The sequence below is a fragment of the Neofelis nebulosa genome, chromosome 10, assembly GCF_028018385.1.
Source record: "Neofelis nebulosa isolate mNeoNeb1 chromosome 10, mNeoNeb1.pri, whole genome shotgun sequence".
NCBI classification, from domain to species: domain Eukaryota; kingdom Metazoa; phylum Chordata; class Mammalia; order Carnivora; family Felidae; genus Neofelis; species Neofelis nebulosa.
The window spans coordinates 43063214-43091029 of record NC_080791.1 but is presented as its reverse complement, the minus strand read 5'-3'; the positions used below and the strand labels follow the sequence as shown (position 1 = coordinate 43091029).

General features: G+C 35.8%; 1 protein-coding gene across 1 annotated transcript; it reads right to left on the bottom strand.

The window, feature by feature from the left end:
• Positions 1 to 904: 904 nt before the first annotated feature.
• Positions 905 to 26108, bottom strand: CHORDC1 (cysteine and histidine rich domain containing 1). The gene is made up of 11 exons (XM_058687510.1): positions 25909 to 26108; positions 22245 to 22294; positions 18895 to 18951; positions 17109 to 17266; positions 14594 to 14697; positions 13880 to 13938; positions 10043 to 10113; positions 8993 to 9098; positions 6957 to 7076; positions 6230 to 6292; positions 905 to 5541 (listed from the first exon to the last, which is right to left on the bottom strand). Exons 1-11 carry the CDS (start codon positions 25970 to 25972, stop codon positions 5395 to 5397), a joined length of 999 nt encoding a protein of 332 aa, XP_058543493.1. The 5' UTR covers positions 25973 to 26108; the 3' UTR covers positions 905 to 5394.
• Positions 26109 to 27816: the final 1708 nt, after the last annotated feature.

Genomic DNA, 27816 nt, shown 5'->3' with positions numbered 1-27816 from the left:
CAAGAGAAGCCCAAGAAGACATGACGACTAAATGTAATGTGGTATCCTAGATGGGATCCTGGAACAGAGAAAGACATTAGGTAAAAATTAAGGAAATCTGAATAAAGTATGGACTTTAGTTAATAAGAACGTATCAATATGGGTTCTTAATTCTAACCAATATTATCATACTAATGTAAGATGTTAATTATAGGGAAAACTGGGTGTGGAATACATAGGAACTCTCTGTACTAGCTTCACAATTTTTCTCTAAATCCAAAACTATTCTAAAACAAAAAATAATTCTAAAAAATTATAAGTTGGTAAGAGGGAAAAAAGGCAAGCCTGATCACACTTCCACGCTACTAGTACAAACTTTATGGTTTGTACTAGTTTCTGGAACTAGTTTCACATTTAGTAGGTTTCTGATTTTGTAGGTCTGAGGGTGAGGACCAAGAATTTGGATTTCTAACAGATTCCGAGATACAGTGATCCTCTGGGTCTAGAAATGATACTTTGATAGCCACTGGCCTAGCCTAGAAGATGAAAGTCAAAATTTCAAATGATCCCTTGCTATCTGTCCTATCTTTACAATCTTATCTGTCTGTCCTATACAGGTATCTTATGTCACAGACACTTTAAATTATAGAATTGCTTTAAGCAAGTCTCATACTAATGGGGAAACAAAAGACAAATTTGATGCTGTTTCATTACACATTTTATCTAACACGCAGATATGCATTCCTATCTATAAGCTCCATACAAGATACATATCATTTTCAAAATAACAATGGAAACTTGTTTTGAAACAGGATTATGAAAATTCTTTGGAGGCTGCTGAGAGAAACTAGAGACCTAACAGTGGTCAAATCACAAATGAGAAGTTTTTAATCCAGCTATTATTAAAACTAAAACCACTCAGACATAAGGACTACATGTTTTATTTCATAAACTTATCTTCTAACACAACATACGTAGCTAAACATCTGTTTCTGGTGACCAAACACAGTGTTACCAATTTTCCATGCTATGTGCCAATGTTTCATGGAAACTATTAATACAACTGACACACATAAGCCCCACAGAATAGTTAAAAGACAAGCACAGAACACAAAGCCAGGCTGCTTGAGCTTGAAATCTCTACTCTCCCTAACTCACTAGTTTTGACTTAGGGCAAGTTATTTCACCTCTGCAATAAATCACTTTCCTCCTCTGCAATATAATAACAGAACCTACCTCACAGAGTTATCATTAGGATTAAGTGACTGGCCCATAACAAATGCTGCATTGCTTCTTGATACTTACAAAAGCCAATCAATATGCCAAGCACTGTACTAGAAAATGGAATGGAGACATAATGGTTGGTCAAAACATACTCAAGGTTATATTCAGTCTATAAGAAGCTACAGATATTAACAAATTAATCACACAAAATATGAATAAATATGGACTGCAAACTGATGGAAAGGATCACAGTGTTTTAAAAACATTAATACTACTACACTCATCTAGTCTCATTTTTGGGGGACGACAGGAAAGTACTACAGGTTCAGGGATGTTCCCGTCTTCCAGGCTTCATAGTCATCTTACTTCAATTAAGAAAGTCTTAAAGATAATTTAACAATTCAATCATTTGGACAGTATATCTGCTTTGTCAAGAAGAAGTGGAAATCAAATTATTTTGACACAATTTCTAATTAACAAACATGTTTAAGGGTGGAAGTTTTATTTCACTTTAATGGACATTAAAAGTGGTCTACTAAATTGAAAAACTAAGAAAAGTCATTAATTAGCATTTAATTAAAATATGCTCTTTAGAGAAACTGTTCTTGAAAGAATTCTTCACAACTGAGAACTACGTAAAAACTTAAAAACCAAAAATAACAAGGCAACTGGGTGGCTCAGTCAGTTAAGCGTCTGACTTTGGCTCAGGACATGATCTCAGGGTTCCTGAGTTGGAGCCCCCTCGTCGGGCTCTGTGCTGACAACTCGGAGCCTGGAGCCTGCTTCGGATTCTGTGTCTCCCTCTCTCTCTCTACCCCTCCCCCACTCGCACTCTGTATCTCTTTCAAAAATAAACATTAAAAAAAAAATTAAAGAAAAATAACTATGCAGAAGAAAAACACAGCAAGCTCAGTACTTTAGAGATAATACCACCTATATAGAGCCCCAGGCATCTATACCTACATTAAAAAAGGCAAATCATGCAACAACTCCGTAAGTTGTAAAATACTTAAGCAGTAAGGAAACAGGTTAAAAAAATAAAAAAAAATTCAACTTCCTATCTACCCAACAATGAAAATAAATGGAGGGAAACCCTATTAACAAAACCTAGAAACAGACTAGACTTAGCTTGCATTTCAGAACTGACGCCATAGAACTATGAAAAAGGCAAAGAATAAAAATACCAAATATAAATGCCAGATCAAAATAACTTGCTATGAAATGAACCAAACTGTTTACGTTGACAACTTAAAAATACATGGCCGTTAAAAAGAAAGTTAGAGTACATACCCAAATGCCCTAAACGGATACCAGCACTCCTTGATGAGCTTTTAAAAATTTACTATGGGTGTATGCATGTATGCCTTTTTGGGTTGTGGAATGGCTGACTTCTTTTTTAAAAAGCAATGGGTGAGAGCAATAACCCAAAGTCATCTTAAAATATTTGCAAGAACTCTTTAAGATTCTCTTCACCCTTAGATGGTTAAAGAATTGTCTAAAAAAACAAGTTATATAAGAATTAAAATCTCCAGGAAAAAAAAAAAAAACTCTAGGATAAAATTATAATAAAACTGATCATTAGTCTTTGCCAGTATACGGGTACAACAAGAAATTACATAGCTGACCTATATAAACATTTCTCTATGGTAAGAGGATTTCAACTTATATTTACAATGGTTTATAAATTACTGGCTAAAATGATCACAAAACAAACTAGGATAGGTTTTAAGAAGTACCCTTTCAAGTGTTCCACTAAATAAAAGACGGTCAAAATTAATGTTCTACTTTAAGTAATAGCATTGTACCAAGGCTAATTCTTAGTTTTGTACAAGTTCTATGGTCACGTAAGATTTTAATATAAGGGGAAGCTTAATATAGGGTATAAAAACTTATATACTTTTTTTGCAATTCTTCTATAAATCTAAAATTATTTTCAAGAAGTTAAAAAAAATAAAAGCTCAACTCTTAGTAACTTACTATCTCTATACTAGCAAATGTGCTAAGTAAGAAAAATAGTACTATCTCCCATGTTGAGTTTAACTGTTAGTTACCAAGTGCATAATAGTTTTGACTGCTTTGCTACAGTAATTTTTTGAATGCTGCAAAAGACAAAGTGTATTTCCAGAGAAACAAATAAACTCAATAAAATTTTTTGACAGATAAAGTAAAACATATTCTACTTAATTATAACTGTGTTCCTTTATGTATGAGTCTAAGATAAAAATATCATTTAGATTTTTATTTGGGTAACAAATCAGATGTTCATACGAATAAGAAAGGAAATAGAATGGTCACTAATGTAACCAGACTATATAAGCTACCCCCCCCCCCCACCTCCCTCTCTCTCTCACACACACACACACACACACACACACACACACACACACACACACGCACACAGTATCAGTACTCTGTAACTAACTCTTGGGTGACTAATCCACTTGCTTTGAATAATAGCTCAATTGCATGTAACATATTAAGATATCGTTTAGGGAAAAATAGCCTCAAGAAGAAAACATTAACAAAGGTATATTAATCATTATCTCAAGTCAAATCAAGTATCAACCTTTCCCTTTAATAATTAAGATTTCATGTCTTCAAAATAAACCCAAGTTCCTAAATTATGAAAGATAATTTGAAAAAATTTAAATACAACCCCAAGTTGTATATGCTCTATTTTTGTCTCAACTGTACTGTCAAAAATTTCTGGCCATGGTATTTCATTAATACCATGTGTCATGAAAGCCTGGTTGCCAGATTTTTCGTCTTTATTTGTAACAGTGCTAAATCATTCAGTAATTACATAACCACCTTCAGTAGTTATTTGCTAAGGGTAGTGGAGTAAGATATCCTAACCCTCTATTAACCTATACTTCAAAAACGGTACTTTTGTAAATTTTTCTTTGTAAGAACAAAAGAAAAACACTCAAGGGGGTTGGGAAATAATCATTTTAATCTACATAAGCATAATTCACACCCAAAATGCTTAAACTGTGCCAAAGTTCTGGCCTTCATAACATTTCTTAATTTTAGTTTTCTTGGTGAACTCTGCACTGCCTCAAAAAGTAAATTATCCTTTAATGGGTTCAATTGGCATAAACAATCTAAGTCTGTGATACCTGTATCTAATGAAGTATAATATATAATCAACATTGTATCACCTAGAATTGTCAAGCTGTTTATGAAAGCCTAAAAAAACTCCAAAAGAATTAAGCTACTTTACTTAACATGTAATAGGTATTTCTCATAAAGCAAAGCTTAAATATTTAGTTTTTTGATACTCTAATGTATTTCCATAAGCCTTTAAGTCTACAGTTTTATAGATACAGTTTTCCATCAGAGGTGGAAAATTATAGATATATTTCTCTTTACATGTAACTAATTAAAGATTTTAAGAGGGTGTAGGCTACAAATCAAGTACAATTTAGTCATAACACCATACGAAGACCTTATAAAAAAAATCAGAGAAGAGATGGTTAACATTATTGCTTGGTCTTAACAGCAAATTTTAACCAAATTGATACCTCTCTACTCTTATTTATAATGTTTCTGATACATTTATATTATATAGCGCTTGGCAAGTAATAAAGGTACTGATATGATGTTTTAATTAGTTACAAACAAATTCCAATTTGTTAATCAATGTATATATGTCCTCTTTAACTAGTAAAACTACACTACCTCAGAATTAATCCTTCTAAAACAAGTAACCTTCCCGAGAAGGCAATGCAGAGCTTCATGTCTTCCTTAAAGATTTTCAAGTATTATAGGAACACAAACTCATGGAAAAAACTAATTAAAAATCGGATATTCCATCTTGGCTTTACTAATTATGGGATAATAGGAACAGATGTGAACCAAACAAATGTTCCGTTACACTTGTCTGCTAAACATAACATCATACCAAGAAATACTGAAACTGTGCTGTTTTCTAGCTTTTCAAGTACAGGACACAACTACAGTTCTATCAAGTGAGGAGAAACGAATAATCAACCTTAGGTAACTCAAAAAGATGGGAGGCACAAAATGATAACCTGACTTTGGCTTTTAAGAACCTACCGTTGACCCTGAAATGCCAGACTCAACAACAATGACGACAACGACAGCAACAACAAAGATTACAGCAGCAAGCCAACATTTTACCACATACTAAGAATTCTGAAATAGGCAATCATTTTTTCCCCCGTCAACTCATTCTGTTGAATCTTCTTTTTGTTCTTCCTGCTTTTTGGTTGCAGGCAGTTCAAGGCTTGCCCACTGCATAGGCTCAGCTTTTCTCATGGTGATCTCAATCTTTGTTGCAGTCATAGTTACATAACTTCGTGTTACATCAATCACCTGCGACAGAGCAGAGATAGCTGTGGTAAGCCTGGATGTTTTGTTTTTTTTTAATTTATTTTTTTAAGTTTACATCCAAGTTAGTTAGCATATAGTGCAACAATGATTTCAGGAGTAGATTCCTTAGTGCCCCTTACCCATTTAGCCCACTCCCCCCCCTCCGCAACCCCTCCAATAACTCTGTTTGTTCTCCCGTATTTAAGAGTCTCTTATGTTTTGTCCCCTTCCTTGTTTTTATATTATTTTTGCTTCCCTTCCCTTATGTTCATCTGTTTTGTATCTTAAAGTCCTCATATGAGTGAAGTCATATGATATTTGTCTTTCTCTGACTAATTTCACTTAGCATAATACCTTCTAGTTCCATACACGTAGCTGCAAATGGCAAGATTTCATTCCTTTTGATTGCCCAGTAATACTCCATGGTATATATTATGTATATATACCATATCTTCTTTACTGGATGTGTTCTTTTTAAGTCTTAGAGGAAAGCAGTGGTCCTGTCTATGTTAACAATCAAAACTCCAAGCTTCTAAGGGCATTTATATACTTAGATTTAAACTTTTTAGTAAGAATGAATGGTAAGTTATACACCTACTTTACACCAACGATTTCCAAAGTACTGCCTTTTTACTGCACCAATGGGTATTTTAAAGTATTAAAAAAAAAATCTGGATTCCTTAATACTTACACCCCATAATTTCACATTTTGATGAAATTCTTTCTCTCCTTCAAATACAATATGCACATTTAACTGAAAAATAATAAAGTTAAATAACTGATCAAATCCAAGTTGAAGGAATAGGATTTAAACCAATGATTATAAAAGTAACATACTGATATAAATCACTTTAAAAAAATTTTTTTGATGTTTATTTATTATTGAAGATAGAGACAGAGCATGAACATGGAAGGGGCAGAGAGAGGGGGGAGACACAGAACCTGAAGCAGGTTCCAGGCTCTGAGCTGTTAGCATGGAGCCTGACATGGGGATCAAACTCACAAACCGCAAGATCATGACCTGAGCCGAAGTTGGATGCTTAACCGACTGAGCCACCCAGGTGCCCCTTGATATAAATCAGTTAAGGTATTTAAGAAACTGCCAATATTGTTATTTTTTTCTTTAATTTGAGGAAACCATTCACAGAAAAGAAAAATTAAAGTTTCATATTGAAAACTAGGTACTATATGATAAATCTTGAAGTACTACAGTACTTTCAGAATGTTTCAGAACTAATTCTTTTACGCAGAAATTTTCATTTAAAATAGTTTCTGACAGTAATTTCAAACTATTTTTTCAAATGGAAAAGATTTAAAAAGTTTTAAAATCAACAATATATATAATGGATTTTATAATACATGAAAATAAAGAGTAATATATGAGACAATTTTTACTCAAAATTATTTTGTATACTTACCAATGTACTATTTGCTACTACTTGGCTAAGTTCTGGAAGTGAATTTTTAGCATATACTGAAATGGTGACTTCACCTCCAGTCTGATGCCAGTCATGTCTACATGGAACGACTTTTTTCCCCTGTAATATAAGAAAAACCTTATGAATTTATTATGTGTCATATGACCTCTAAAAATGAGGAATCTGACCAAACAACTGAGAAAAAATAACTATGTGCAACTGAGCCCTTAGTGTTTTTAAGGGCAAGCAACTTCTAAAGTTCTCACCCAAAAGCTTAAACAATAAAATCTATCACAATACAAAGAATCTTTACAGTTTTACAGCTGGAGAACATGCTTATTCTTTTTTTTTTTCTTTTGGAACCATAGCATTAACATACATTGAAAAAGACAACTTAAGAATTCCTACTAAACTTTATCCAAGTTTAACATTTCTGAAATCCACTAAGCAGTCATAAAAACGTTCTCCAAAGACTAAAATAAACCATTTGCTTAATGAAATAATCCAGACATCTTAACCTCATGCATAAAAGCCTTCCATTTATTTTCTATAAATTGGAATCTGACTACAAATTAGAATTTCCAATTTCTACAAGTGGAACTAATTGACTACTTACAACTATCCGCTACTTGTTTCAAATAATTATTTTCCTCCCATAATAACATGCAGAAAAAAGTGGGGATTTGTGAAAGTAATGTTTTGGTTATTATTATGGAAGTAACTATTACCTACCAGTAGAACACTGTGCTTTATCAATGACTATTTTAAAAAGAGACAAATTGTAATTTGTTTTATAAATGAGAGCAACATAGCCACATAATGCAGGAAACCGTGAGACACTACTGTCGAAAAAGTAGTATTTACGTTTTGGTACAATTATGCTAACTGAATTTAAAGTACTTATAGCATTTACATTTTGTGCCCTAAGCTAGAGCTTATACTAACTTAATACTTGATAACTGTATGCATGAAAAAATAACAAAAACATTATTTCATCAAGGGTTATATTATGAAAACTATATTACGTATAACAGAAAACATTTTATGTTTTCAAGCTAAAACTTTTAAAATTTAGGTCCTTGGGGAAAGTACAGAGAGACTTTACTAAGTCTTTCTGCTAATAAAATATCCCTGGAAGTTTTGTGGCAGACGAATCATTATAACCTGAAGGATATATTTACACTTCCAAAGCATATGTTATTAAAAATCAGAAACTACCAAAAAAAAAAAAAAAAAAATCAGAAACTACAGAATATTCAAATGGAGAATGAATAAATCCCTAAAACAATCTGAAAATTTACAATTTTTTTGTAAGTTAAAGGACACATATAATGAAAAGGCTGATTGTGTTAGTGGGGTTGTTAGTGCCAATACAACATATAAAACTAATTTAATACATTATAAAATACATTACAGCAGCCAACACATACTTACTGAGCAATAAATTGTTTGCTTGCTTATAATTTAATGGGATTTAGACACTTAATTTGCACAACCTAAATCTTTTAATAAAGCTATCTAGGGAAGTAGGAACTAATGCTTTTTTTGTTGTTGTGATAAATTACCTTGTAGCAAGCAGAGGCATTCAAGACAATTCCAACAAGTTTGCCATCCTCCTCTTTGGCCACTAGATGGAGTGTTTTTGCATTGTAAATAGCTGAATGAAGTTTTAAGTGGCCAAAAGGGAATCAGAAGTCTAAGTGATCAGTAACTCAAATGAACTTAAAAGTGATTTTTGAAAAGCAAAAAGTGGGAGCAGGCTATGGAATTACAGAAACACATTCTTCAATTTTGGCAGGCTTTAAAATTTCACAAAAACTGGCACGCTTGTGTCATTGTACATAATGGCTACTTTGATCAAAGGGCGGTGCTCTGGGCACTTGACTCAGATTAACTTTAATTTTCAGGAATATGAAATCTTTACTGTATGAGACAGAAAAACTTTCTTTTACATCTGAAGACAGAGTAATTTTTAATCTTTTTAAAATGACTCAGATGAATACACCCCAATGTGTTATTTTGAAAAGGCTACTTACAGCATCCTTCTTAGTCCACACGTGTTTCCCTGTTGTACAGCCCTCCTGGGCTAAGAATGTATTGAAATCTGAAGTTTTTCTTCTACAACAGCTCCAGTATTTCATCCTTTAAATTATCATAGAAAAACTTCAGAAATAAAATCTTACAGCTACTTAAGTCTAGAAGTAGTACAGCGACAGTGTGAATTTAAAAGATAAGTAAATGTGCAAGTTTAGTATTCTAACAAAGTGTTTAAGGTACTAAACAGTTAAAACTATCAGAAGAAAATCATTTTAAAACCAGAATGCCATTTATTGTAGCAATTTTGGAGCTCCTGACTAAAGATGCTTAAAACCACCAGAAAATTCCAAACCTGCTTTTCACTAATTGTTCACATTCCAGTTTCCTCATGGAGCTACCAAAAAGTGGTATAACCAAAGATTTTAAATCCCATTTTAATAAACCAGGAAAGTGAAAATATGCAAACAAACTAAAAACTAACGTTTACACAACCTGTGATGGTCAGTCCTAAAGTAGGTGATACCCACTATTATTTACTTGAGACTAGAAAGATAAAAATTACAGTAAAGCTCTGGGTTTGAGTCTTCCAGAATATGGAAAAAGAGTGGAAGACTTTAACACAGTACTGCATGTCTATAAACTTCAGCATAATACAGAAGGGGAGCTAGCTCTCAATTGAGGACTATGGAAAGTGTGAGGTTTCTTGGATGCCACAATGCCGGTGTCTTTGTGGCACAGAGCCAAAATTCTCAGAGTCCTGTAGTGCACAGAACAGTTCTTCAAACTAAACACTATTCGGCCCAAACAGAGTATCCCACTGAAAAGTAAGGAAATAAGGAAAAACATGAGGTTTGGATCACAATGGCCACTTACTGTAATATTGTTTCAGTTTATGTGTAAAAAGACAAAATCCACATTCTAGGTGACTCTAAAGATGTTGACAATGTAAATAAAAAACCTGATAATGCTGCACGGCAAATAATGCTTACAGGCATACTAACTTTTCTAACCTCTACCATAAAGTTTTAATTAGTCATGTATTAAGTTACCCTTCATGAAAAATAGGTACTCCAGAATGATATACACAGACTTCATCTAGACTCTGCAGACCTTGATATGTCTAAAAGAGAAAAAAGAAGAAGAAATTAGCTTCGTATCTCAACGTTATGTTTCATAAACATTTGAAGTATTGGTGACCTCTAAGGACTATGAAAATGCTCAAGTAATAACAATTACCTAGAACATTCATAAATTCACCCCAGGCCATTCCAATAAGGAATGGAAAATAATTCCTTTTTGGCTATAGTTAAGTTTTAGTTCCCTGTGAAAAAGGCAAATAAAAAGTAGGCAATGGGATACATTAAGATGCTCTCAGACTTTCAGGTATGAGGTCACATTCAAGCATATTCAGGTATTTAAGTTTATAGAACAATACTGAAACCAAGGAATTAGTATTCCCAACAGAAATATAGTTAAGGCATGATTTATGTGTATAGGAAACTCTGTGTGGACATTACGACTTAATAAGCAATTCTGGAAGGTCTAGGAGTTTTGCTGATTTCTTATCCCTAGGAAGGGTAAAATGAGCTGCAGACCTATAAATATATCCAGGGTTTGTCTGGAAGATCCGGGCCCCACTGCTGCTGTAGGTGAAGGCCCTACAGATGAATTCACAAAAAGTTATGTTAATAAAACACAGATGCAGCCAGTAGTATATTTTCTACGTTGGTATTTATAGCAACTACCTACAAGTACAGAAAATAAAATTCTGTATATTTACTTTTTGTAAATCCAAAGTACTGGGTTGACAAAATGCACATCTCCTAAAGATATTCCATAAGCACATAAAACAGTATGTTAGATTCTGAACTTACCACTATTGCCCCTTCTTTTCCTCCCCGCTACTCCCAACTCCTACTCTTCTTCCCACCTTATTTCATGGCACCATATCCAGTCTCCCAAAGCAGCAAAAAAAAAACCAAAACCAAAAACAAAAAAAACAAAGAAACCAAAAACCTCTCCTTCCATCCACGTTTTCTATCACAAAATCCTATCAATTTAGCTTGAAAATACCTATCAGTTTAATTTGCTAACCTTCCTCATGATCACCAGCAGATCTTAGACAATGAGACTACACTAACAGGTTCTAATTCATTTACTATCTAATTAAAACATGAATCACTCTCTTATCTACAGTCATCTACCTCATACCTTGCACAGTTACCAGTTCCAGGTGGTTTGTACATTTAAATGCGCCTCTACATATGAGGAAATATTCACGGCTTTAAAGTAAGTAGATTTCTTAAAAACAACGCAAAAAGTGCTAGTCAAAAATAATGGACAAATTGGATTTCATTAAAATTAAAAAGATTTTTTATCAAAAGCCATTATTAAGATCATGAAAATGTATAGTGTCCCTCTCCAACAAAGTACTTCTGAATGAAAAATAAAAAAGAATTCCTAACATCAGTAAGACGAAGCCAACTAACAGAAAGAAAAATAGGTATAAAGATTTCAGACATTTCACAAAAGAGGATATCCAAGTGACCAATTAACAAACAAAAAGGAACTCAACGTCATTATCGGGAAAGTGCAAATTAAAATCACAACGGGAACACTACACACTAACCAGAATAGCTAAAATACAAGACTGATATTAAAAAGCGTTCCTAAGATGTAGAACAAATGCAATCAGCTTCATATACTGCGGCAGGTGTGGAAATACAACTATCTTGGAAAACTATGAGGAAATATCTGTCAAAACTGAACATATGCATACCCTATGATCAGGGAATTCCTTTTCTAGTCATATACCTAATAGAAATGTACAAAGTCAGGCACAAAAATGTTCATAGCAGCATTAGTCAAAAAATGTAAAGGACAAAAGAAAGGGTAAGCTGAACGGCACATTCACACGACAGCGTATTTTAAAACAATGAAAATGAACAAACCACAGCTATATGCCAACAAAGAGAAGTCTAACATACATTTCACGAAGCAAAGGAAGACAGGCACAAGAGCACCTCGTCTGTAATTCTATTCACATTAGGCTCAAAAATAGGCAAAACTATACTGATAGAAAGATGTGGTTACTTTTGGGAGAAAATAATAGCTGGGAAAAGATATACTGAGGGGCTCGGTTTTGTGAAAATCCCTCAAGCTATAAACTTACTTACTTTTTAATGTTATTTTTTCAGTGAAAAAGATCGAAAGTTTCTTTAATGGCCTCTGTAACCTACAGTAAGATCTCACTTGTGGGCATGGTAAACTGTAAATGCCCTTAAAGTTCTGGCCTCTCTGTCTCTCTTTTAACCTCAACACACCAACAAATTTTGTACCATGATTATTAACTGTTTATTGTTTCCTGAAACTGCTATCACCTCTGCTTGAGACACACTTTCCCTTTTGTCCATTTACAGGACTGGCACTCATTCTTCAAAATTCAACTGAGATGTTTCTCTCTCATCTTACTGCAGTACCCTACCACTTCCACTGTCTCTCCCCCACCCCAGTACTCACTCTTTTTTATCTACTACTTCTACCCTACATATATGTCAATACGTTTCCATTTCCATCCCTAAATAAGCAAGGTGATCTCCAACTTAACATGAGGGAAAATTACAAACCTGCTCCCCTCATCATGTTTTCTCCTTCTTGGTTAATGGTGTCACCAGTCACCTAGCTGCTGGAGCTCGAGGTCCCCCTCATTTAAAGCTCATTAGCAATTCCTGCTAATACTTTGAAATAGTATTCATTCTGCGTGATTTGTCATGAGCCAGGCAGGCACTGTTCTAAGCATTCAAGATACAGCAAAGAACAACAACAAAATTCTTTTCTCATAAACCTTACATGAGAGGAGAAGGGAAGGGAAAGTCAGCTGGGATAGATCAGAAGTAAAATACATATGCAAAAAAAGTAGCATGTTATAAGGTCATTAGTGCCCTGGAGACAAAAGGGCAGTGAGAGTGGAGATGTTGGAGGGCACATAATTTTACACAGAGGGGTGGGGAAAATTCTCACTGGGATGTTTGAGTACATCCCACATTTAACTACTTCTAAAAAATACTCTCCACTCCCACTGCCGGGTCTTCTATAAATGCATCCTAGCTGGTTTTCCTTCTGCCAATTCCCCTATTACACCAATATATTTACCACGTATCAGCCAAAGAGATCTTTTTAAAATTCCTCCTTAAAATAGACAATGGCTTCCCATTATGCTTAAAAAGAAAAGAAGAAAAAAGCCCAAACCCATCATTATGCCCTAAAAAAACTGCCATAATCTTGCCTACCTCGCTTACTCCTACCTTTCACACCATTAAGTCCCACTGACCTTTCTCATAATTCCTTGAACAGCCAAGCTTTAAAAGCTCTACATATACTGCTCCCATATCAATTTCAAGGTTTATATAACTCACCTGCTACATTATTTAGATTTCTGATTTAGTGTCACTTCCAAAAGGATTTTCCTAATAGCCTTATTTAATACCTTTACTTGCCTTGTCCACTGTATTTTCTTCATATCTACCTAAATTCATATTTAATTACCTACATGTTACCCTTCTCCCTAAATTACAGTATAACCTCCACAACAGGAGAAATTTTTGCTTCACTTAATACTGTATTTCTAGCCCCTAAAACAATGTCTGGCACACATTTACTGTGCTCAGTAAATGCTGACTGCATCAGAATGACTTATTCCCATGAGTCTATCAGATATGGTGTTTGTCAGAGACAGAGTCTCTTATCCGTGTTCACAGCCCTAGCCCAAGCACACCGACCAACACATAACAGGCACCCGAAAGTTTGTTCAATCAGTAAACTGCACTCTCTTCTTTGAAAATTAAAATTTTTCTTTCATGACCCAACACAAATTTTACAATATATACCTTTGAACACCCTCCATTTTTACATGAGGTCCCAATCTTAATTTCATCACTGTCCTCTTCTAAAACAAAGAAAAGAAAATCAAATTAGAAACATTAAGATAGATACTTTGGCGTTATTCTTAAGTAACCTCTTTCATAAAATAAGGATTTGAAAAAATAATCTAAATTTAAAAAACACTTATTTTAAGACAATTTTAAGTTATTTTCTAGGTGACCTTTCAGGTAATTATATTTAAAAAACTAAGAAGAAATCAACTATTGTGATTACGCTTTGCCTATGTCCCCAAATAATACATGACACGCTTCTATCCTATACTGCAATACAACATCCAACATCTTGACCTCGTGAAAGGGAAATCATGAAAAAGGTACTACTTTCCCCCGTGGTATGGAGTATAGGTCAGAAAAATTTGAATATATTTTATATCATGCCCAATGAAACATGTACAATTATAAAATAAATTTAACTGTTAAAAAAGTGATGAATCATGGAAGAAACAAATTTTTAATTAAATTTTTCATTTTAATACAGACATTATGGAATAAACCAATTCATTCTGAGGTATTACTGGTATTTAGAAAGCAAAATAAATTCTTTACTACAATATGTTACCTTTTCTTTCATATTTATACTCAGTGAACTACACTGTCTCTTTTATCTTCTAGATAACTGGTTAATTGTACAGAAAAAAAAATTATAAAATAAAATCTTACCTTTTTTATTTTCTTCATTCCCTGATGACAGTTTAAGTTTATCAAGTGCTTGTTTTAGGGAGGCAGATATTTTTAATTCCAAGTTTGTCATTGGTTCATCTGGGCTGGAGAATTTTTAAACTTTATTACCATTAGTGATGTACCAAAACATTTTTTTTTGTTTTTTTTTTACTAAAAATAAATACACTAAGAGCCTATTTATAAAAAGAAGCCAAATGCCTCATGAATCAGGGTTTTCACATTAAATACTATTTTACAAATAACTGCCATAGTGTACCTACACTTCTAAATTTTAACAGGAAAGTTGATATTAAAATATTAAGTCTCAAATAATCATGCTATTGCCAACACAGTAAATTATTAATCAGTATCCCTAATGGGAAGGAAATAAAGACTAGGATTCCAAGTTTGCCAAGAAGGGTTCATGAAGTACTTTTACATGCCACACCTAAGCAAATTGTTGGGCATAAGCCTAACAGGCAATAAGTATGTACTAAGTGAATCCATATTCCTACCAGTGGAGATAATTCACTTAGTGTGGACACTGGTATATACATCTATATGTTCATATACAATTCTAGTAGGATTAAAAATCAATACAGTGCCCCTTCATAACGATTAAGTGTTGTATGTACAATTTAAGGCCATTCAATAAGTATTAAGAGTATTTACAAAAACAACAAAAATAGAAATGCTAGGTTATGCATTCCACATCCTTATTGAAAACAACTATTATAAGTAAGATGTAGAAGTATTACCAAAGTATGTAAAATCCTGTATTCTCATAATTTCTACAATATCACCAAATGAATTTAGGACAAAATACTTAATTTCTCTTACTTAAGTAAATTAGTAGTCCATTATTTAAAGAAAATATTAACTCATACTGTCAATTACAGTAGACACTACTGTGATACTTAAGAATGAGTCATGCCAAAATTGTCTTTTTCTCATAATTTTTTTCAACTGGCAAATCAGTCAGCCAGGTATTTGATAAACTCTCTCATGATTATGAATAAGGTGAAGATGGAATAATAATTCTAAGTAGTTTGGTTAAATGAATAATTGTCACAAAGTCTCTCAGTCTTCTTATCTTGGTCCAGTATTATTCAATATGCTATAAATTTCTACATAAATTTACCTAAATTAAATGTAAGATCAGGAAAAAAAAATATGAAAAACAGTAAATCCATGGTGTGAATAAAAATATCAACTGGAGCCATATTTGAGGCCACAGAATCATGTTTTTTGAGTCTCATATTTTGGTTCTAAAACAACACTCAAGTGCAACATTAAGAAGGCCTGCTGTAACAGCATTAGCCAACACACGTGTGTGAGCGTGTACAACTGAGTTTAGCTGACGAGGTGACTACGAAGGACTTGTGTAATCTACTGCAAAACAAGCAAGAGGTATGTTAAAAGTACTTTAACAGATCTGCATCTAAATCAAATAAATAAAAAGTTTGTAAGTAATAATATTATCAGTTTTCAGGCATCTGAAAATAGGAGTGACTAGGCTTGCTCTAAGCAACAAAGCATGGACAAATTAAAGAGACAGGATTTGGCTCAATATTAAGAATACACAATAACAAAATGGAATGCTTTACAATAATAAAAGTAAATTCCTCTTTCTAGAATTATTTGAAAGGAAACTAAATATCCTTCTGTCAAGAATGTCCTAGATGCTCTTCAAGAAAACAGCACAAGAATGGATAGGAAGGCCTCTAGGTTCTTTTTCAACCCAAAGTGATTCCCAGACAACAATTTCTTTATAGAATTTCTCCATACTACAGTGAAAAGGCCATGTTAAGTCACAAGAAAGATGTGTGGCTCTTCTGCTCTGGACAAAATTATGACGACACAGTGAACACATATGCGATGGAAATTTACTGTGTACATGTCCTCAAAGTAAAGGGGAATAAAAATGAAAAGTATACTTAAGGGAGCATCAAACAGATCTACACAAGAGCTATAAATGATATTATATAAAATCATAAAATACCAGGATCAAATGCTATTATTATTATTATTTTTTAATATATGAAATTTACTGTCAAATTGGTTTCCATACAACACCCAGTGCTCATCCCAAAAGGTGCCCTCCTCAATACCCATCACCCACCCTGCCCTCCCTCCCACCCCCCATCAACCCTCAGTTTGTTCTCAGTTTTTAACAGTCTCTTATGCTTTGGCTCCCTCCCACTCTAACCTCTTTTTTTTTTTTTTTTTTGTCTTCTTCCTTCCCCTCCCCCATGGGTTTCTGTTAAGTTTCTCAGGATCCACATAAGAGTGAAACCATATGGTATCTGTCTTTCTCTGTATGGCTTATTTCACTTAGCATCACACTCTCCAGCTCCATCCACGTTGCTACAAAAGGCCGTATTTCATTTTTTCTCATTGCCACGTAGTATTCCATTGTGTATATAAACCACAATTTCTTTATCCATTCATCAGTTGATGGACATCAAACGCTATTATTTAATTGTGACAAAAATTACAACTGTATAAAGTTTACCTTGGCCTTTTTATTGCTTCTACTGGTTTAGGGGCTTGAATGATATGCTCCTGAAACTTAGGCTTCAATTCAGAAAGTTCTTTCTTCTCAGTAGTCTTGACTTCAGGTTTGACTGGCTCAGGTGGTTTCTCACTATTATGCCTACCTTTCGTACAGCCCTGTTAGTGACAGATGAAAGTTAGCTTATCATGGGTTTCATATGCCCTGACAAATTAGTTTTCAATTCTTTATTAATAAAATCTCTTGTATGCTTTCTCCACTTTCATTACACAGACTTATTTTAAGAAACTAAAACTAGAACTCCAAATTTGCAATTATTACATCTGAATGCATTTTTTATTGTTTTTTTATTTTATTTTTTAATTGTTTTATTTATTTTTTTTAATTTACATCCAAATAAGTTAGCATAAAGTGCAACAATGATTTCAGAAGTAGATTCCTTAGTGCCCCTTATCCATTTAGCCCATCCCCCCTCTCACTACCCCTCCCGTAACCCTCAGTTTGTTCTCCATATTTAGGACTCTCTTCTCTTTTGTCCCCCTCCCTGTTTTTATATTATTTTTGTTTCCCTTCCCGTATGTTCATCTGTTTCATCTCTTAAAGTCCTCATATGAGTGAAGTCATATGATTTTTGTCTTTCTCTAATTTCACTTAGCATAATACCCTCCAGTTCCATCCATGTAGTTGCAAATGGCAAGATTTCATTCTTTTTGATTGCTGAGTAATACTCCATTGTATATATATACCACATCATCTTTATCCATTCATCCGTCGATGGACATTTGGGCTCTTTCCATACTTTGGCCATTGATGATAGTGCTGCTATAAACATGGGGGTGCATGTGTCCCTTTGAAACAGCACACCTGTATCCCTTGGATAAATGCCTAGCAGTGCAATTGCTGGGTCGTAGGGTAGCTCTATTTTTAATTTTTTGAGGAACCTCCATACTGTTTTCCAGAGTGGCTGCACCAGCTTGCATTCCCACCAACAATGCGAAAGCAATCCTCTTTCTCCACATCCTCACCAACATCTATTGTTGCCTGAGTTGTTAATGTACATCTGAATGCATTTTAAAAGAAGCCTTTGAATTATGCTTCATGATTATCTATTTATAGTATATACATAGCATAAACTTGTTTTTCTACTTACTACCCATGCGACCTTGAGCAAGTTAATCTTTTTAAACCTCAGTTTCCTCACTAGTAAAATGGAGATTATGCCACTTAAGATATTTTTTGAGAGGATTAAGTAAAACAATAGAGTATTTGTCAAGTCTGGCATGTGGTAAATTGTCAACAAATGCTAGTGACCTTTTTGACATTCCATGGAGTCATACATGCATTGTAACATCCTTAAAAATCATACAGAACTTCAATGGCATGTCATTTCATTAACAGCTTTTGTTTTCTTTCTTAAGGGCATACAAAATAAATGGCACATCTTGGTGCATGTTAGATTTGATAATAATATATTGTTCCTCACTAAAAATGCCTTAAATTGTTACCTACCACTTCTTTATTAAGGTACTTTAAAGACCACTAACACCAAGGACAAACCTAAATTGACATGTGGGTAATTAGTATCTTGAAACTTTTATTTCTGAAACAGACGAATTCCTTATTTTAAAGGCTATCAAGGGAGGTGAGTTCCACTTTAAAAGAAAGATTCTATCTGCAAGTTAACAGACTACTTAATAGGTGTCCAAAAATCAGACTCCTCAAATGTGGAGCTTCACATTGTATGTACGTTCTCAGGAGATAATCTAGGAAAAAAATGAATACTTACTGCAATGCTTAAAAAATCAGAAAAATCAGTTGTTCTTCTCTTACAGCAAGACCAACCCTATGAAACATGAGAAAAAAAACTTAAAATTGAATTTGCACAGAACCACAACCCACTAAAAGGGTCTACTTGTACTTATCTCCTTGAATCTCACAGTGACTGGCACATAGATAGATTTCACAGTTGTAAAGTGTTATAAATGATTTATCTAATCAAGTGAAACGATTTTTAGTCTTTGATTTAAAAAAAACCCTAATTAACCAATGTTAGAGGTGATTTGTGTTTTGAATCATCACAAAAGGAAACACCTTAAAATAGGGAAACAAAAACTGCTTCTGGTTTCAAGACTAGTAACTGAATTTTAGAACAGAAACACTTTATAATTTCTAAAAACATCATATATTTTAAAGGATCTGGAGAGTAAGTGAGGTGCTTTACTTTAAAAATCTGGTAAGTTAGATAGAGATGATTATCACAATTCAGCTTCTAAAGAACTCACTAGCTGTTTCCCAACAATAAGCAGTCTATTTTCAGAACACCATAGATTGATTAGCATAGCAGCCTAAGAATTGTTAGGTCTTTGAAGGTTAAATGATCTTTTCAGTGACAAGCATAAATACACAGAAATTCTAATGCCGTGTGTGATTTCTAAACAAAATACTAAGTGGCTTACCAAAAAATGGCTTTAAGCTGTCATCCGTAATTCCAAAGTAGTACAGAGAATAAGAAAATAAAAATGCAGCAGTTTCAAAACGTGGTATGTTTCAAATTATACTAAGGGCTAGGATTTGCACATACCCATTTGGGCCTCACTGCTTTTCTCAAGATAATGTATGAAGAATTTGGTAGGGATTTTTTCCACACTATACACTTACAAGATTTTTTTTTTTTTTTAAAGTTTATTTATTTGAGAGAAAGAGAGTGAGCACACATGTGCGAGCAGAGGAGGGGCAGAGGAGGAGACAGACAGACACAGAATATCCCAAGTAGCTTCTGTGCTGCAGGCTGCACGCATGGGCCTCGATCCCACAAACAGATCATGACCAGAGCCAAAATCAAGGGATGGATGCTTAACTGACTGAGCCACCCAGGCACCCCCAAAATTATTTTAAAGAAAATGTTAAATATGCTATAATTCAAATTTTCCTTTATTTTGAAATTATCTTTTACTCTGAATTGAAATATAGATGAAAACCTACTATAATGCTGAAATATAGAATTTAATTACTATTGATAATATAGTCTTCAGAAAAGTCATTCTACACGACAAAAAGCTTTATTGTCTTGCACAAAGACTTACAGCAGATATTCTGGGGAGACCAGGATACATACATGAAATAGACAAGCTGTTCCCAAATATCAATCTGGGATCTATCACAGTCCCCAGTAAAAAAAAAAAATGAAGGGTAAATTTAAGTATGTAAGTATAAGGTTGTTTCTTAAGACAAATTGTCTCTTTTCTTTGTCTATGCCACTTCTAATTTGAATATTAAAATGTTCTTTCTAACTTACTTTTTTTTTTTTTTTTTTAATTTTTTTTTTCAACGTTTATTTATTTTTGGGACAGAGAGAGACAGAGCATGAACGGGGGAGGGACAGAGAGAGAGGGAGACACAGAATCTGAAACAGGCTCCAGGCTCTGAGCCATCAGCCCAGAGCCTGACGCGGGGCTCGAACTCACGGACCGTGAGATCGTGACCTGGCTGAAGTCGGACGCTTAACCGACTGCGCCACCCAGGCGCCCCTGTTCTTTCTAACTTCTTATTTGCCAATAAGCCGGCAACAGTAGACATTACACTGGTTTATGTATTTGTGCTGTGAAATCCAATAGTCTTTGGATTTCAGGTCTTCAAGAAATGTTTATAGAGCTCTTATGAACAGTAGGATTGAGAAGGAGAGAAACAAAATTACTTCAAAGTGAGATCATTAAGATTAATTCAACAGGGAGATTAACAGCTGGGTAGTAAAAAAAAGAACAGCAAAGTTGAGAGGCTATTTCTGGAATAAGAGTTCACTTTAAAAACTGGTTTGCAGGAGCAAATGACACACATAAATGGAAATATTTTGTAGAAGCCATTGGCACAAAGATGACATTTAAGGACACAAACGAATGAACTAAATGAGAGAAAATAGGAAGCCCAAAACAGAAGTGAAGTAGGTCTATGGTTAGGAGATAGAAAAATATAGCAGAAGAAAGAGAAAAACATACAGTAAGAAAAAGTAACACAGAATAAACGGCAGTCCAGTAAACATATAAAATACCCCCACTCCTCTGCAAAAGTATTTCCACAGAAGCACAGTTTCCATCCCCAAAGAGTTTCAAAGAGGCCAAAAAGACGTAAGAAGGAAGATTCAGGTCTCAACTTGCCCTATTCTGTTTTCCTCTCTTAGAACTAACCAGAGTGACATAAACTTGCTACATGTTTATTTACACTCGGCTATCTAACAGTTAAATACCAAAAGTGTCCACCTACTCCCTGGAAGGTATAATTAGAAATTCAGGCGCGTGGGTGGCTCAGTCAGTCAAGCGTGGGAGTCTTGACTTAGGCTCAGGTCATGATCTCACAGTTCCTGGGCTGGAGCCACGTCCGGCTCTGCACTGGGAGTGCGGAGCCTGCTTGGGATGCTCTGCCTGCCCCTCCCCCACTGTGTTCTCGCTCTGCTCGCTCTCTCTACCCTCCAAATAAATAAGCTTCAAAAAATTCAAAAGGCATCAACAATATTTAAACACGTAAGACTGTTTATGTTCCTAAAAACAAAAGTACACCAACACCTAAAACCACGGCAGCCACACTGCAACATTTTCTTTTGAGATACACGTTATCTATGGAGATAAATGTACCATGTTAACATAAATTTTAAAAAATCAATAAACCCACCAAGAAAAACCTGATCAAACAACATTCTATTATCTAATTCTCCAGAACATCAAGAAAGTACAGGTGGAAAACAGTTGATATCTCTGTCTGTCCTGCAACTGGCACCCTTTACTGCTAAGAATCTTCCCTCAAATTCAGAGCTGCTCTTTATTAGACAGCAGCTGCCCAACAGACTGAGAAACTAAGATTCAGTACAACTGCTTTCACTTCCCCTCAAAATTGAAAAGTGAAGAAATGAAGGGTATAGAAAATGAGAGCTGGGATGAAAAGAACCTAATTTTATACTTGGGAAAGACTTTAAGACCACCACCTACTGTCTCTGCCTTTAGACTTGCTTAAAGCACCCCAAAATGGTCATTAAGAAAGCAAAAAGTCACAAGCTGAGCTGAGGAAAAAAGATGAGAAAATAGTTAGTATTACACCTCAAAATTTAATATACAAATATGAAGACACTGAAATATACCAAGTTCTTACCTTTAAGGCATCATGGAAGACTGGAACACCTGGGTGGTATGTGCAAGCATCTGGTCAAAAACAAAGAAAGAAAGGAAAAAAATAACTTTATAATGAAGAAGAATCATTATTTTCTTCAGGTGTTAACATTTTAATCATTTTTCCAAATGCAGGTAATACTTTACTTTTCCTTAAAAATTCACAAAATGCTCAAGTTAGATGCATGGCACACAGTGCTTACTATAATACTGTATTAAAACAGTAACAGTTCAGGGCGCCTGGGTGGTGGCTCAGTCGGTTAAGCATCAAACTTCAGCTCAGGTCACACACACAGTTCCTGGGTTTGAGATCCACCAGGCTCTGTGCTGACAGGTGGGAGCCCGGAGCCTGCTTCAGATTGTGTGTGTGCGTGTCTCTCTTTCTGTCCCTCTCTGGCTCATGCTCTGTCTCCCTCAGTTTCTCAAAAATAAATAAACGTTAAACAATTTTTTTTTAAACAGTAATAGTTAAAATTCTAATTCAAGAGTATGATAGTTATAGATAAAAAGTTGCACTACAGACTAGTGCAACTATAACAAACTGTATTCTATTCCTTTAATCTTTGTAGTTAAATTTGTTTAATACCAAAACTTCAAGCTCCAAGATTTTGACAGTCCTCTTCCAATTCTATTTACAAAAACACTATCAAACTTAAGTGTGCTTATGTGCACTGATCCATAAAGACTGCTGAAGAGATTCTCTAAAAAGATATTTTGGAAGGACAAGTTCAAAATTTTAAAAACTGAAGCAATATCTGATTGCTAATTTAACTTTCCTAGACAGGTGTCAATATCTAGATACAAACTTCATTTAAAAAAGTTTTAAGTTCTACAGTCTATTTTCAGGGTTGTCACTGATTGTTATTCTGTATTTCCCTCCCCTCCATTACACCATCAATTTCTACTAACTCTTTCATGAAAATGGGCTTACTATACATGGCAATATACTGTATTACATTAAAAAGTCAGATAATAATAATAATAAACAATTATTTCCTGACTAGACACAACCATGAGCTTAGAAAAAAACAGGTCAGGTCCACACCTGTGCAATTTTCTTATAAGGCTACTTTGCCCCCACCTTTCCTTATCTGCTTAGCTTTCAATTGCCCACAGCCTCTGATTCCTGGTGTTGCCTTAAAGTGATTAATTCCTGGTACTTACAGAAATCCTCCTACCCCTACAGTAATAGCCAATATAGTTTATTAATTACGGGTAGTAGTGGAATTAAGGGCTGAAAAAGGAGATTCAAAGTAGAAACGAATAAGCAGAGGGATATGAAGTTACGAACAGAAGCAAAGAGAGAACAGAGTATTTTCAAGTACCAAACATATAGATGGTGGCATAAAATGCATACCGTATAACACATTAAGAGGCATTCATCATAATAATGGTCAGTTTGGGCAGAATGGTAGCAGGTGTGAGTCAGGTCTTAACCATACACCTAGTAGGAACACAATCTGAAAATCACTGCTTTCAAATGTAAATAACAAGCAGATGGTCATTGGCCTCTCTAGCCTTTATCAGGTTTACCAGTTTTGCTCAAAGTTAAATTTCATGGGTAAAAACAACATAGTAGCAGTTCAGAGTTTAGGAAATGAAAGTATTGGGTCTTGGGTCTGACCAATGCTCAAATTCTAGTTCTGCCCTTTAGCAGCCAGTTCAGTTTACATACATGGCTTAAGTAAAAAACCGTGAAGTGGTGCTTTGTACAGAGTAAGTGTTTAATACGTGAAAGACACTGTGCCTCCTTTAAACATTAAGTTAGCTTGTGTTTCAAACTAAAGCCTTGTACCAGCTTAGAAGGCTTTTTATTTTTGTCAATACAAAGGTCAAACCTCTCCCATTCTATAAAACTTTCTCCTAATCAACTCCACAGTTTGCTATTTATTAGCTCTTATCTTCTACTTCCTATCTCCATTTTCTTAACTTTCCACTCAAATCAAGCAACTTGCTTGGTCTCTAAGCCCCATTTTGCTAAAGCAGCTAAACCTTACTGGCGCTTCCTGATGAATTTAGTACTGGTGACCACACAATGCTTGAGTGTCTACTCTGATTTTCCCACTCCCCTCCACTCCCATCTCCTTTTTAGGCATTATACCATTACACACACACACACACACACACACACACACACACTGCTGACTTCCAAAAAATGGCTTTATCTCCCCCTTAATTTCAGGCTCGTATATAACATTCTATAAATATATATACTTATTTGGGAACATTATAGTCGCACTCAACAAAGTATCAGTCTTTCCTCTTCATTTAATATTAAAGTAGAATGTGTAGATACTAAGATAATTTACTTTTTATGCATGCTGCCAACAGCAACTGATTTTAAAACCTCTTTTTCCTCGATTTTGTCATCCACTGAAATCTCACAATTTTCTCTTTGAGTAACATATTAATATCATAAAAACGCTGGGGCTCCTGGGTAGCTCAGTCAGTTGAGCATCCAACTTAGGTTCAAGTCATGATCATTCATTCGTGGCTTCGAGCCCCGCATAGAGCTCTATGCTGACAGCTCAGAGCCTGGAGCCTGCTTTGGATTCTTGTCTGCCTCTCTGACTGCACCTTGTCCGCTCACGTGCTCTCAAAAAATAAAACGTTACACATTTTTTAAAAAAAAATCATGAAATTGTCATGACAGTAACATGAGTATTACACCAAGACTGAAAGACTAGATTCTAACTTTATCCATAGAATCCTGCCAAGAGTTTTATTTTAAAATATGTCACCAATTCACGTGTGCACCAAGTAAGTGCTTCAGACATCTCAGAGGTGGAAAAGAGTGTCAAAGGCCTCGATTTTAATTCCCTTCATAATGCAGGAACCATGCTGCTACCATGTTGAACCCGGCTTCTCTATTAAATAGGTCTAATAATACATACTTTGCAGGGGTGTCCTGAAGATTAAATGAGATGATGATATAAATGACAGACCAACATCTGGGGTATAGAAAGCATGCAATTACCGCTAGTTCAATTTGACAAAGTGGTGTCACTTGCCACAATAGTCAAGAAAGCAACTCACTTTATCCCAATCGCCACTCAAAATTCAAATTCATGGGCTGTTCACCTAGTCCAGCCACTAACTTTCACTTTACATCCTTAACTGTACACCTAGGAACAACCACTTTATGCCAACACTTGGCAGAAATAAACTCCGGAAAAATATACTAATACGGCAAGCTGAACTAAATAAAATAACTCGCCCACAACCCAACCCTCCCACCCATCTCTGGCACGCGCGCACACACACACACACACACACACACACGCCAACCGCTTAGCGAGCTCTGTAGCACCGGGTTAACTTTGGCTTCCCCAAAGACACGGGTGGGGGCGGGGGGATAAAGATGTTCCAAACTGCACGCGAATCCGCGAGCGAGCGGACCACCGGGAGACACGTGGGGGCCGGGAACGTGGGTCCGTGGGTCCGCGTGGCTGCAGGGAGAGGGTCGGATGCCGTCGCCGAGCGGCCCCGCGCACACGCAGTAGGGCTAAGAGGGCGGCCCGAAGGGACCCGGACGGGGGCAGCGCGGCAACGGCTCGCGGGAGGACCCCGGGGTCGCCCTTGGGCCAAGGGCGTCCCCCCGGGTGAGGTGGACACGGGAGGGAAGGCCGGCGGCGCGTTCCTCTTACCGTCGGAGTTGGTCTCGGGGTCGAAGCGCTGACCGCAGCCCCGGTTGTAGCACAGCAGGGCCATTTTCTTTCCCCACCGTTACGGGTCGGATTCAAACACAGAGACTAGCAAGAGGATGCGCTTACAACCCCACTGGCGCAACGACCGGTCTGACGGCTGGGGCGGCTGCCGGCTTCCGGAAACGGCCGGTTCCGCTTCAGGAACCTTCGCGAATTTTCCGGTCGCGCAGGCGCGCAGAGAAGATGGAGGCGGAGGGAGCGGCTGGAGGCCGGGCAACAGCCCGGACGCCGTGGGTCGGACTCCGCAGGGTGGCGGCGGCGCGGGGAGCTGGCGTCCGGATGTTTGAGGAGGAGAGACCCTAAAGGCAGAAAGCGATGCCATCCGAGGGGCTGACGTGCTCGCTCCAGATTTCGTCGCTGGCTGCGGCTTTGTCGTGCAGCCAAGCCGCCGCCCAGCGGGTTTGCCCCAGCACCGCAGGCTCCTTGCTTTTGGGATTGATACAATCACGGCATTGTTACGTTCGCCCCCTATCTGCTGCAGAGTAGGGGCAGAACCCTGCAGTTATTTCCGAGTCCTCTGCCTAGAACGTGGAAGCTTGGCAAACGACGAGAGGACTGGTGGACCATTCTCCCTGGGTGATTGTGTGTCCGTTGTCCCGGTCTCTGGAGCACTGGAGAAGCGCAGGCATCGGGAGCAATTGTGGTAACTGAGGTCAAATCACTTTGAAAATACAAAGCGTCTAAAATCAGAATACCGAAAGTACTGATCCGATACAGTGCTAGAAGTGGTCACTATTGCTCAAGACCCAGGAGATAAAATCGTTGCTATTTCATGTGAGCCTCCATTTGATCAGTGTGCCCGTACTTAATTCTTCTATCCCGAAGCTGATTTCATCGAGTGCATTATAAAAAAAAAAAAAAAAAAAAAAAGAAAAAAGCGTGACACTAACAGGCACAAGCTAAAGATACTAGTTCCAACTTGTATATTTCCCAAACTTGGGGTATAGAAATAAAAGCAAACACTTGATAGCAGGTATACTGACAGTCTTAGAATAGTAATTATCAGTGTTAAGTAGAAGTAAAAAGCTATGCAATGTTTCTAGTGATCCCAAAACTTTGGGCTCAAAATTTTCTCACCCTCGTAAAAAAAAAAAAAAAAGTTTGTTACCTTCGCATGATCCCTTCCTCTTTTTATATCTAGAAGTGTTAAATTTTTGCAGTAATCTCAACATAGAGATATACAATGCATTATTCTTCGTTTAACCTGAGTATTTTTCTGTTTCATAATCATCATAAATGGAGTTGAATAAATCTGCACTATGACCAGATTTCCCTCCAGGATAAGTTTTGGGACGTGGCAGTACTGGGGTAAAGGGCGTAAGTCTTTTAAAATAAACTTAAGATTTTAAAGATAAGTATAGCCAATTGTTTCCAGTAGGTGGCACCAACTTTCAATTTCACCAGCCGTGGATTGGAGGAACAGACCATAGGAATTAATCTTACACAATTAAAGAGAGGGAGACGTTTACAAAGTTTTAGTTGTGGTTAAATTCGTGGTCTGAGTGTCCTACTACCAGTGCAACATTATCAGGATTATTATTAAGTTCTTTCAAATACTTTTAATGTTTACTCTCACTTTTTTCAGCTACAACATTTTATAAACAGAAAATAATAAATACAGTAGGTAATTCAAAAATGCAGAAATCTATCAGGAACAAAACCAATAATTCCATCACCCAGCAATAAGTACTGTATCACTAAAATAACTCATTGATAAATTTATTTCCAGTCCCTTCCCTGCCAGGCATCATACCAATAAATTATTGGTATGAATGTTAAACAAATTAAAAAGACAGCAACAAAAAAAGCCCAAAGAATTGGAAACATAATATACATGAAAGTTTATGT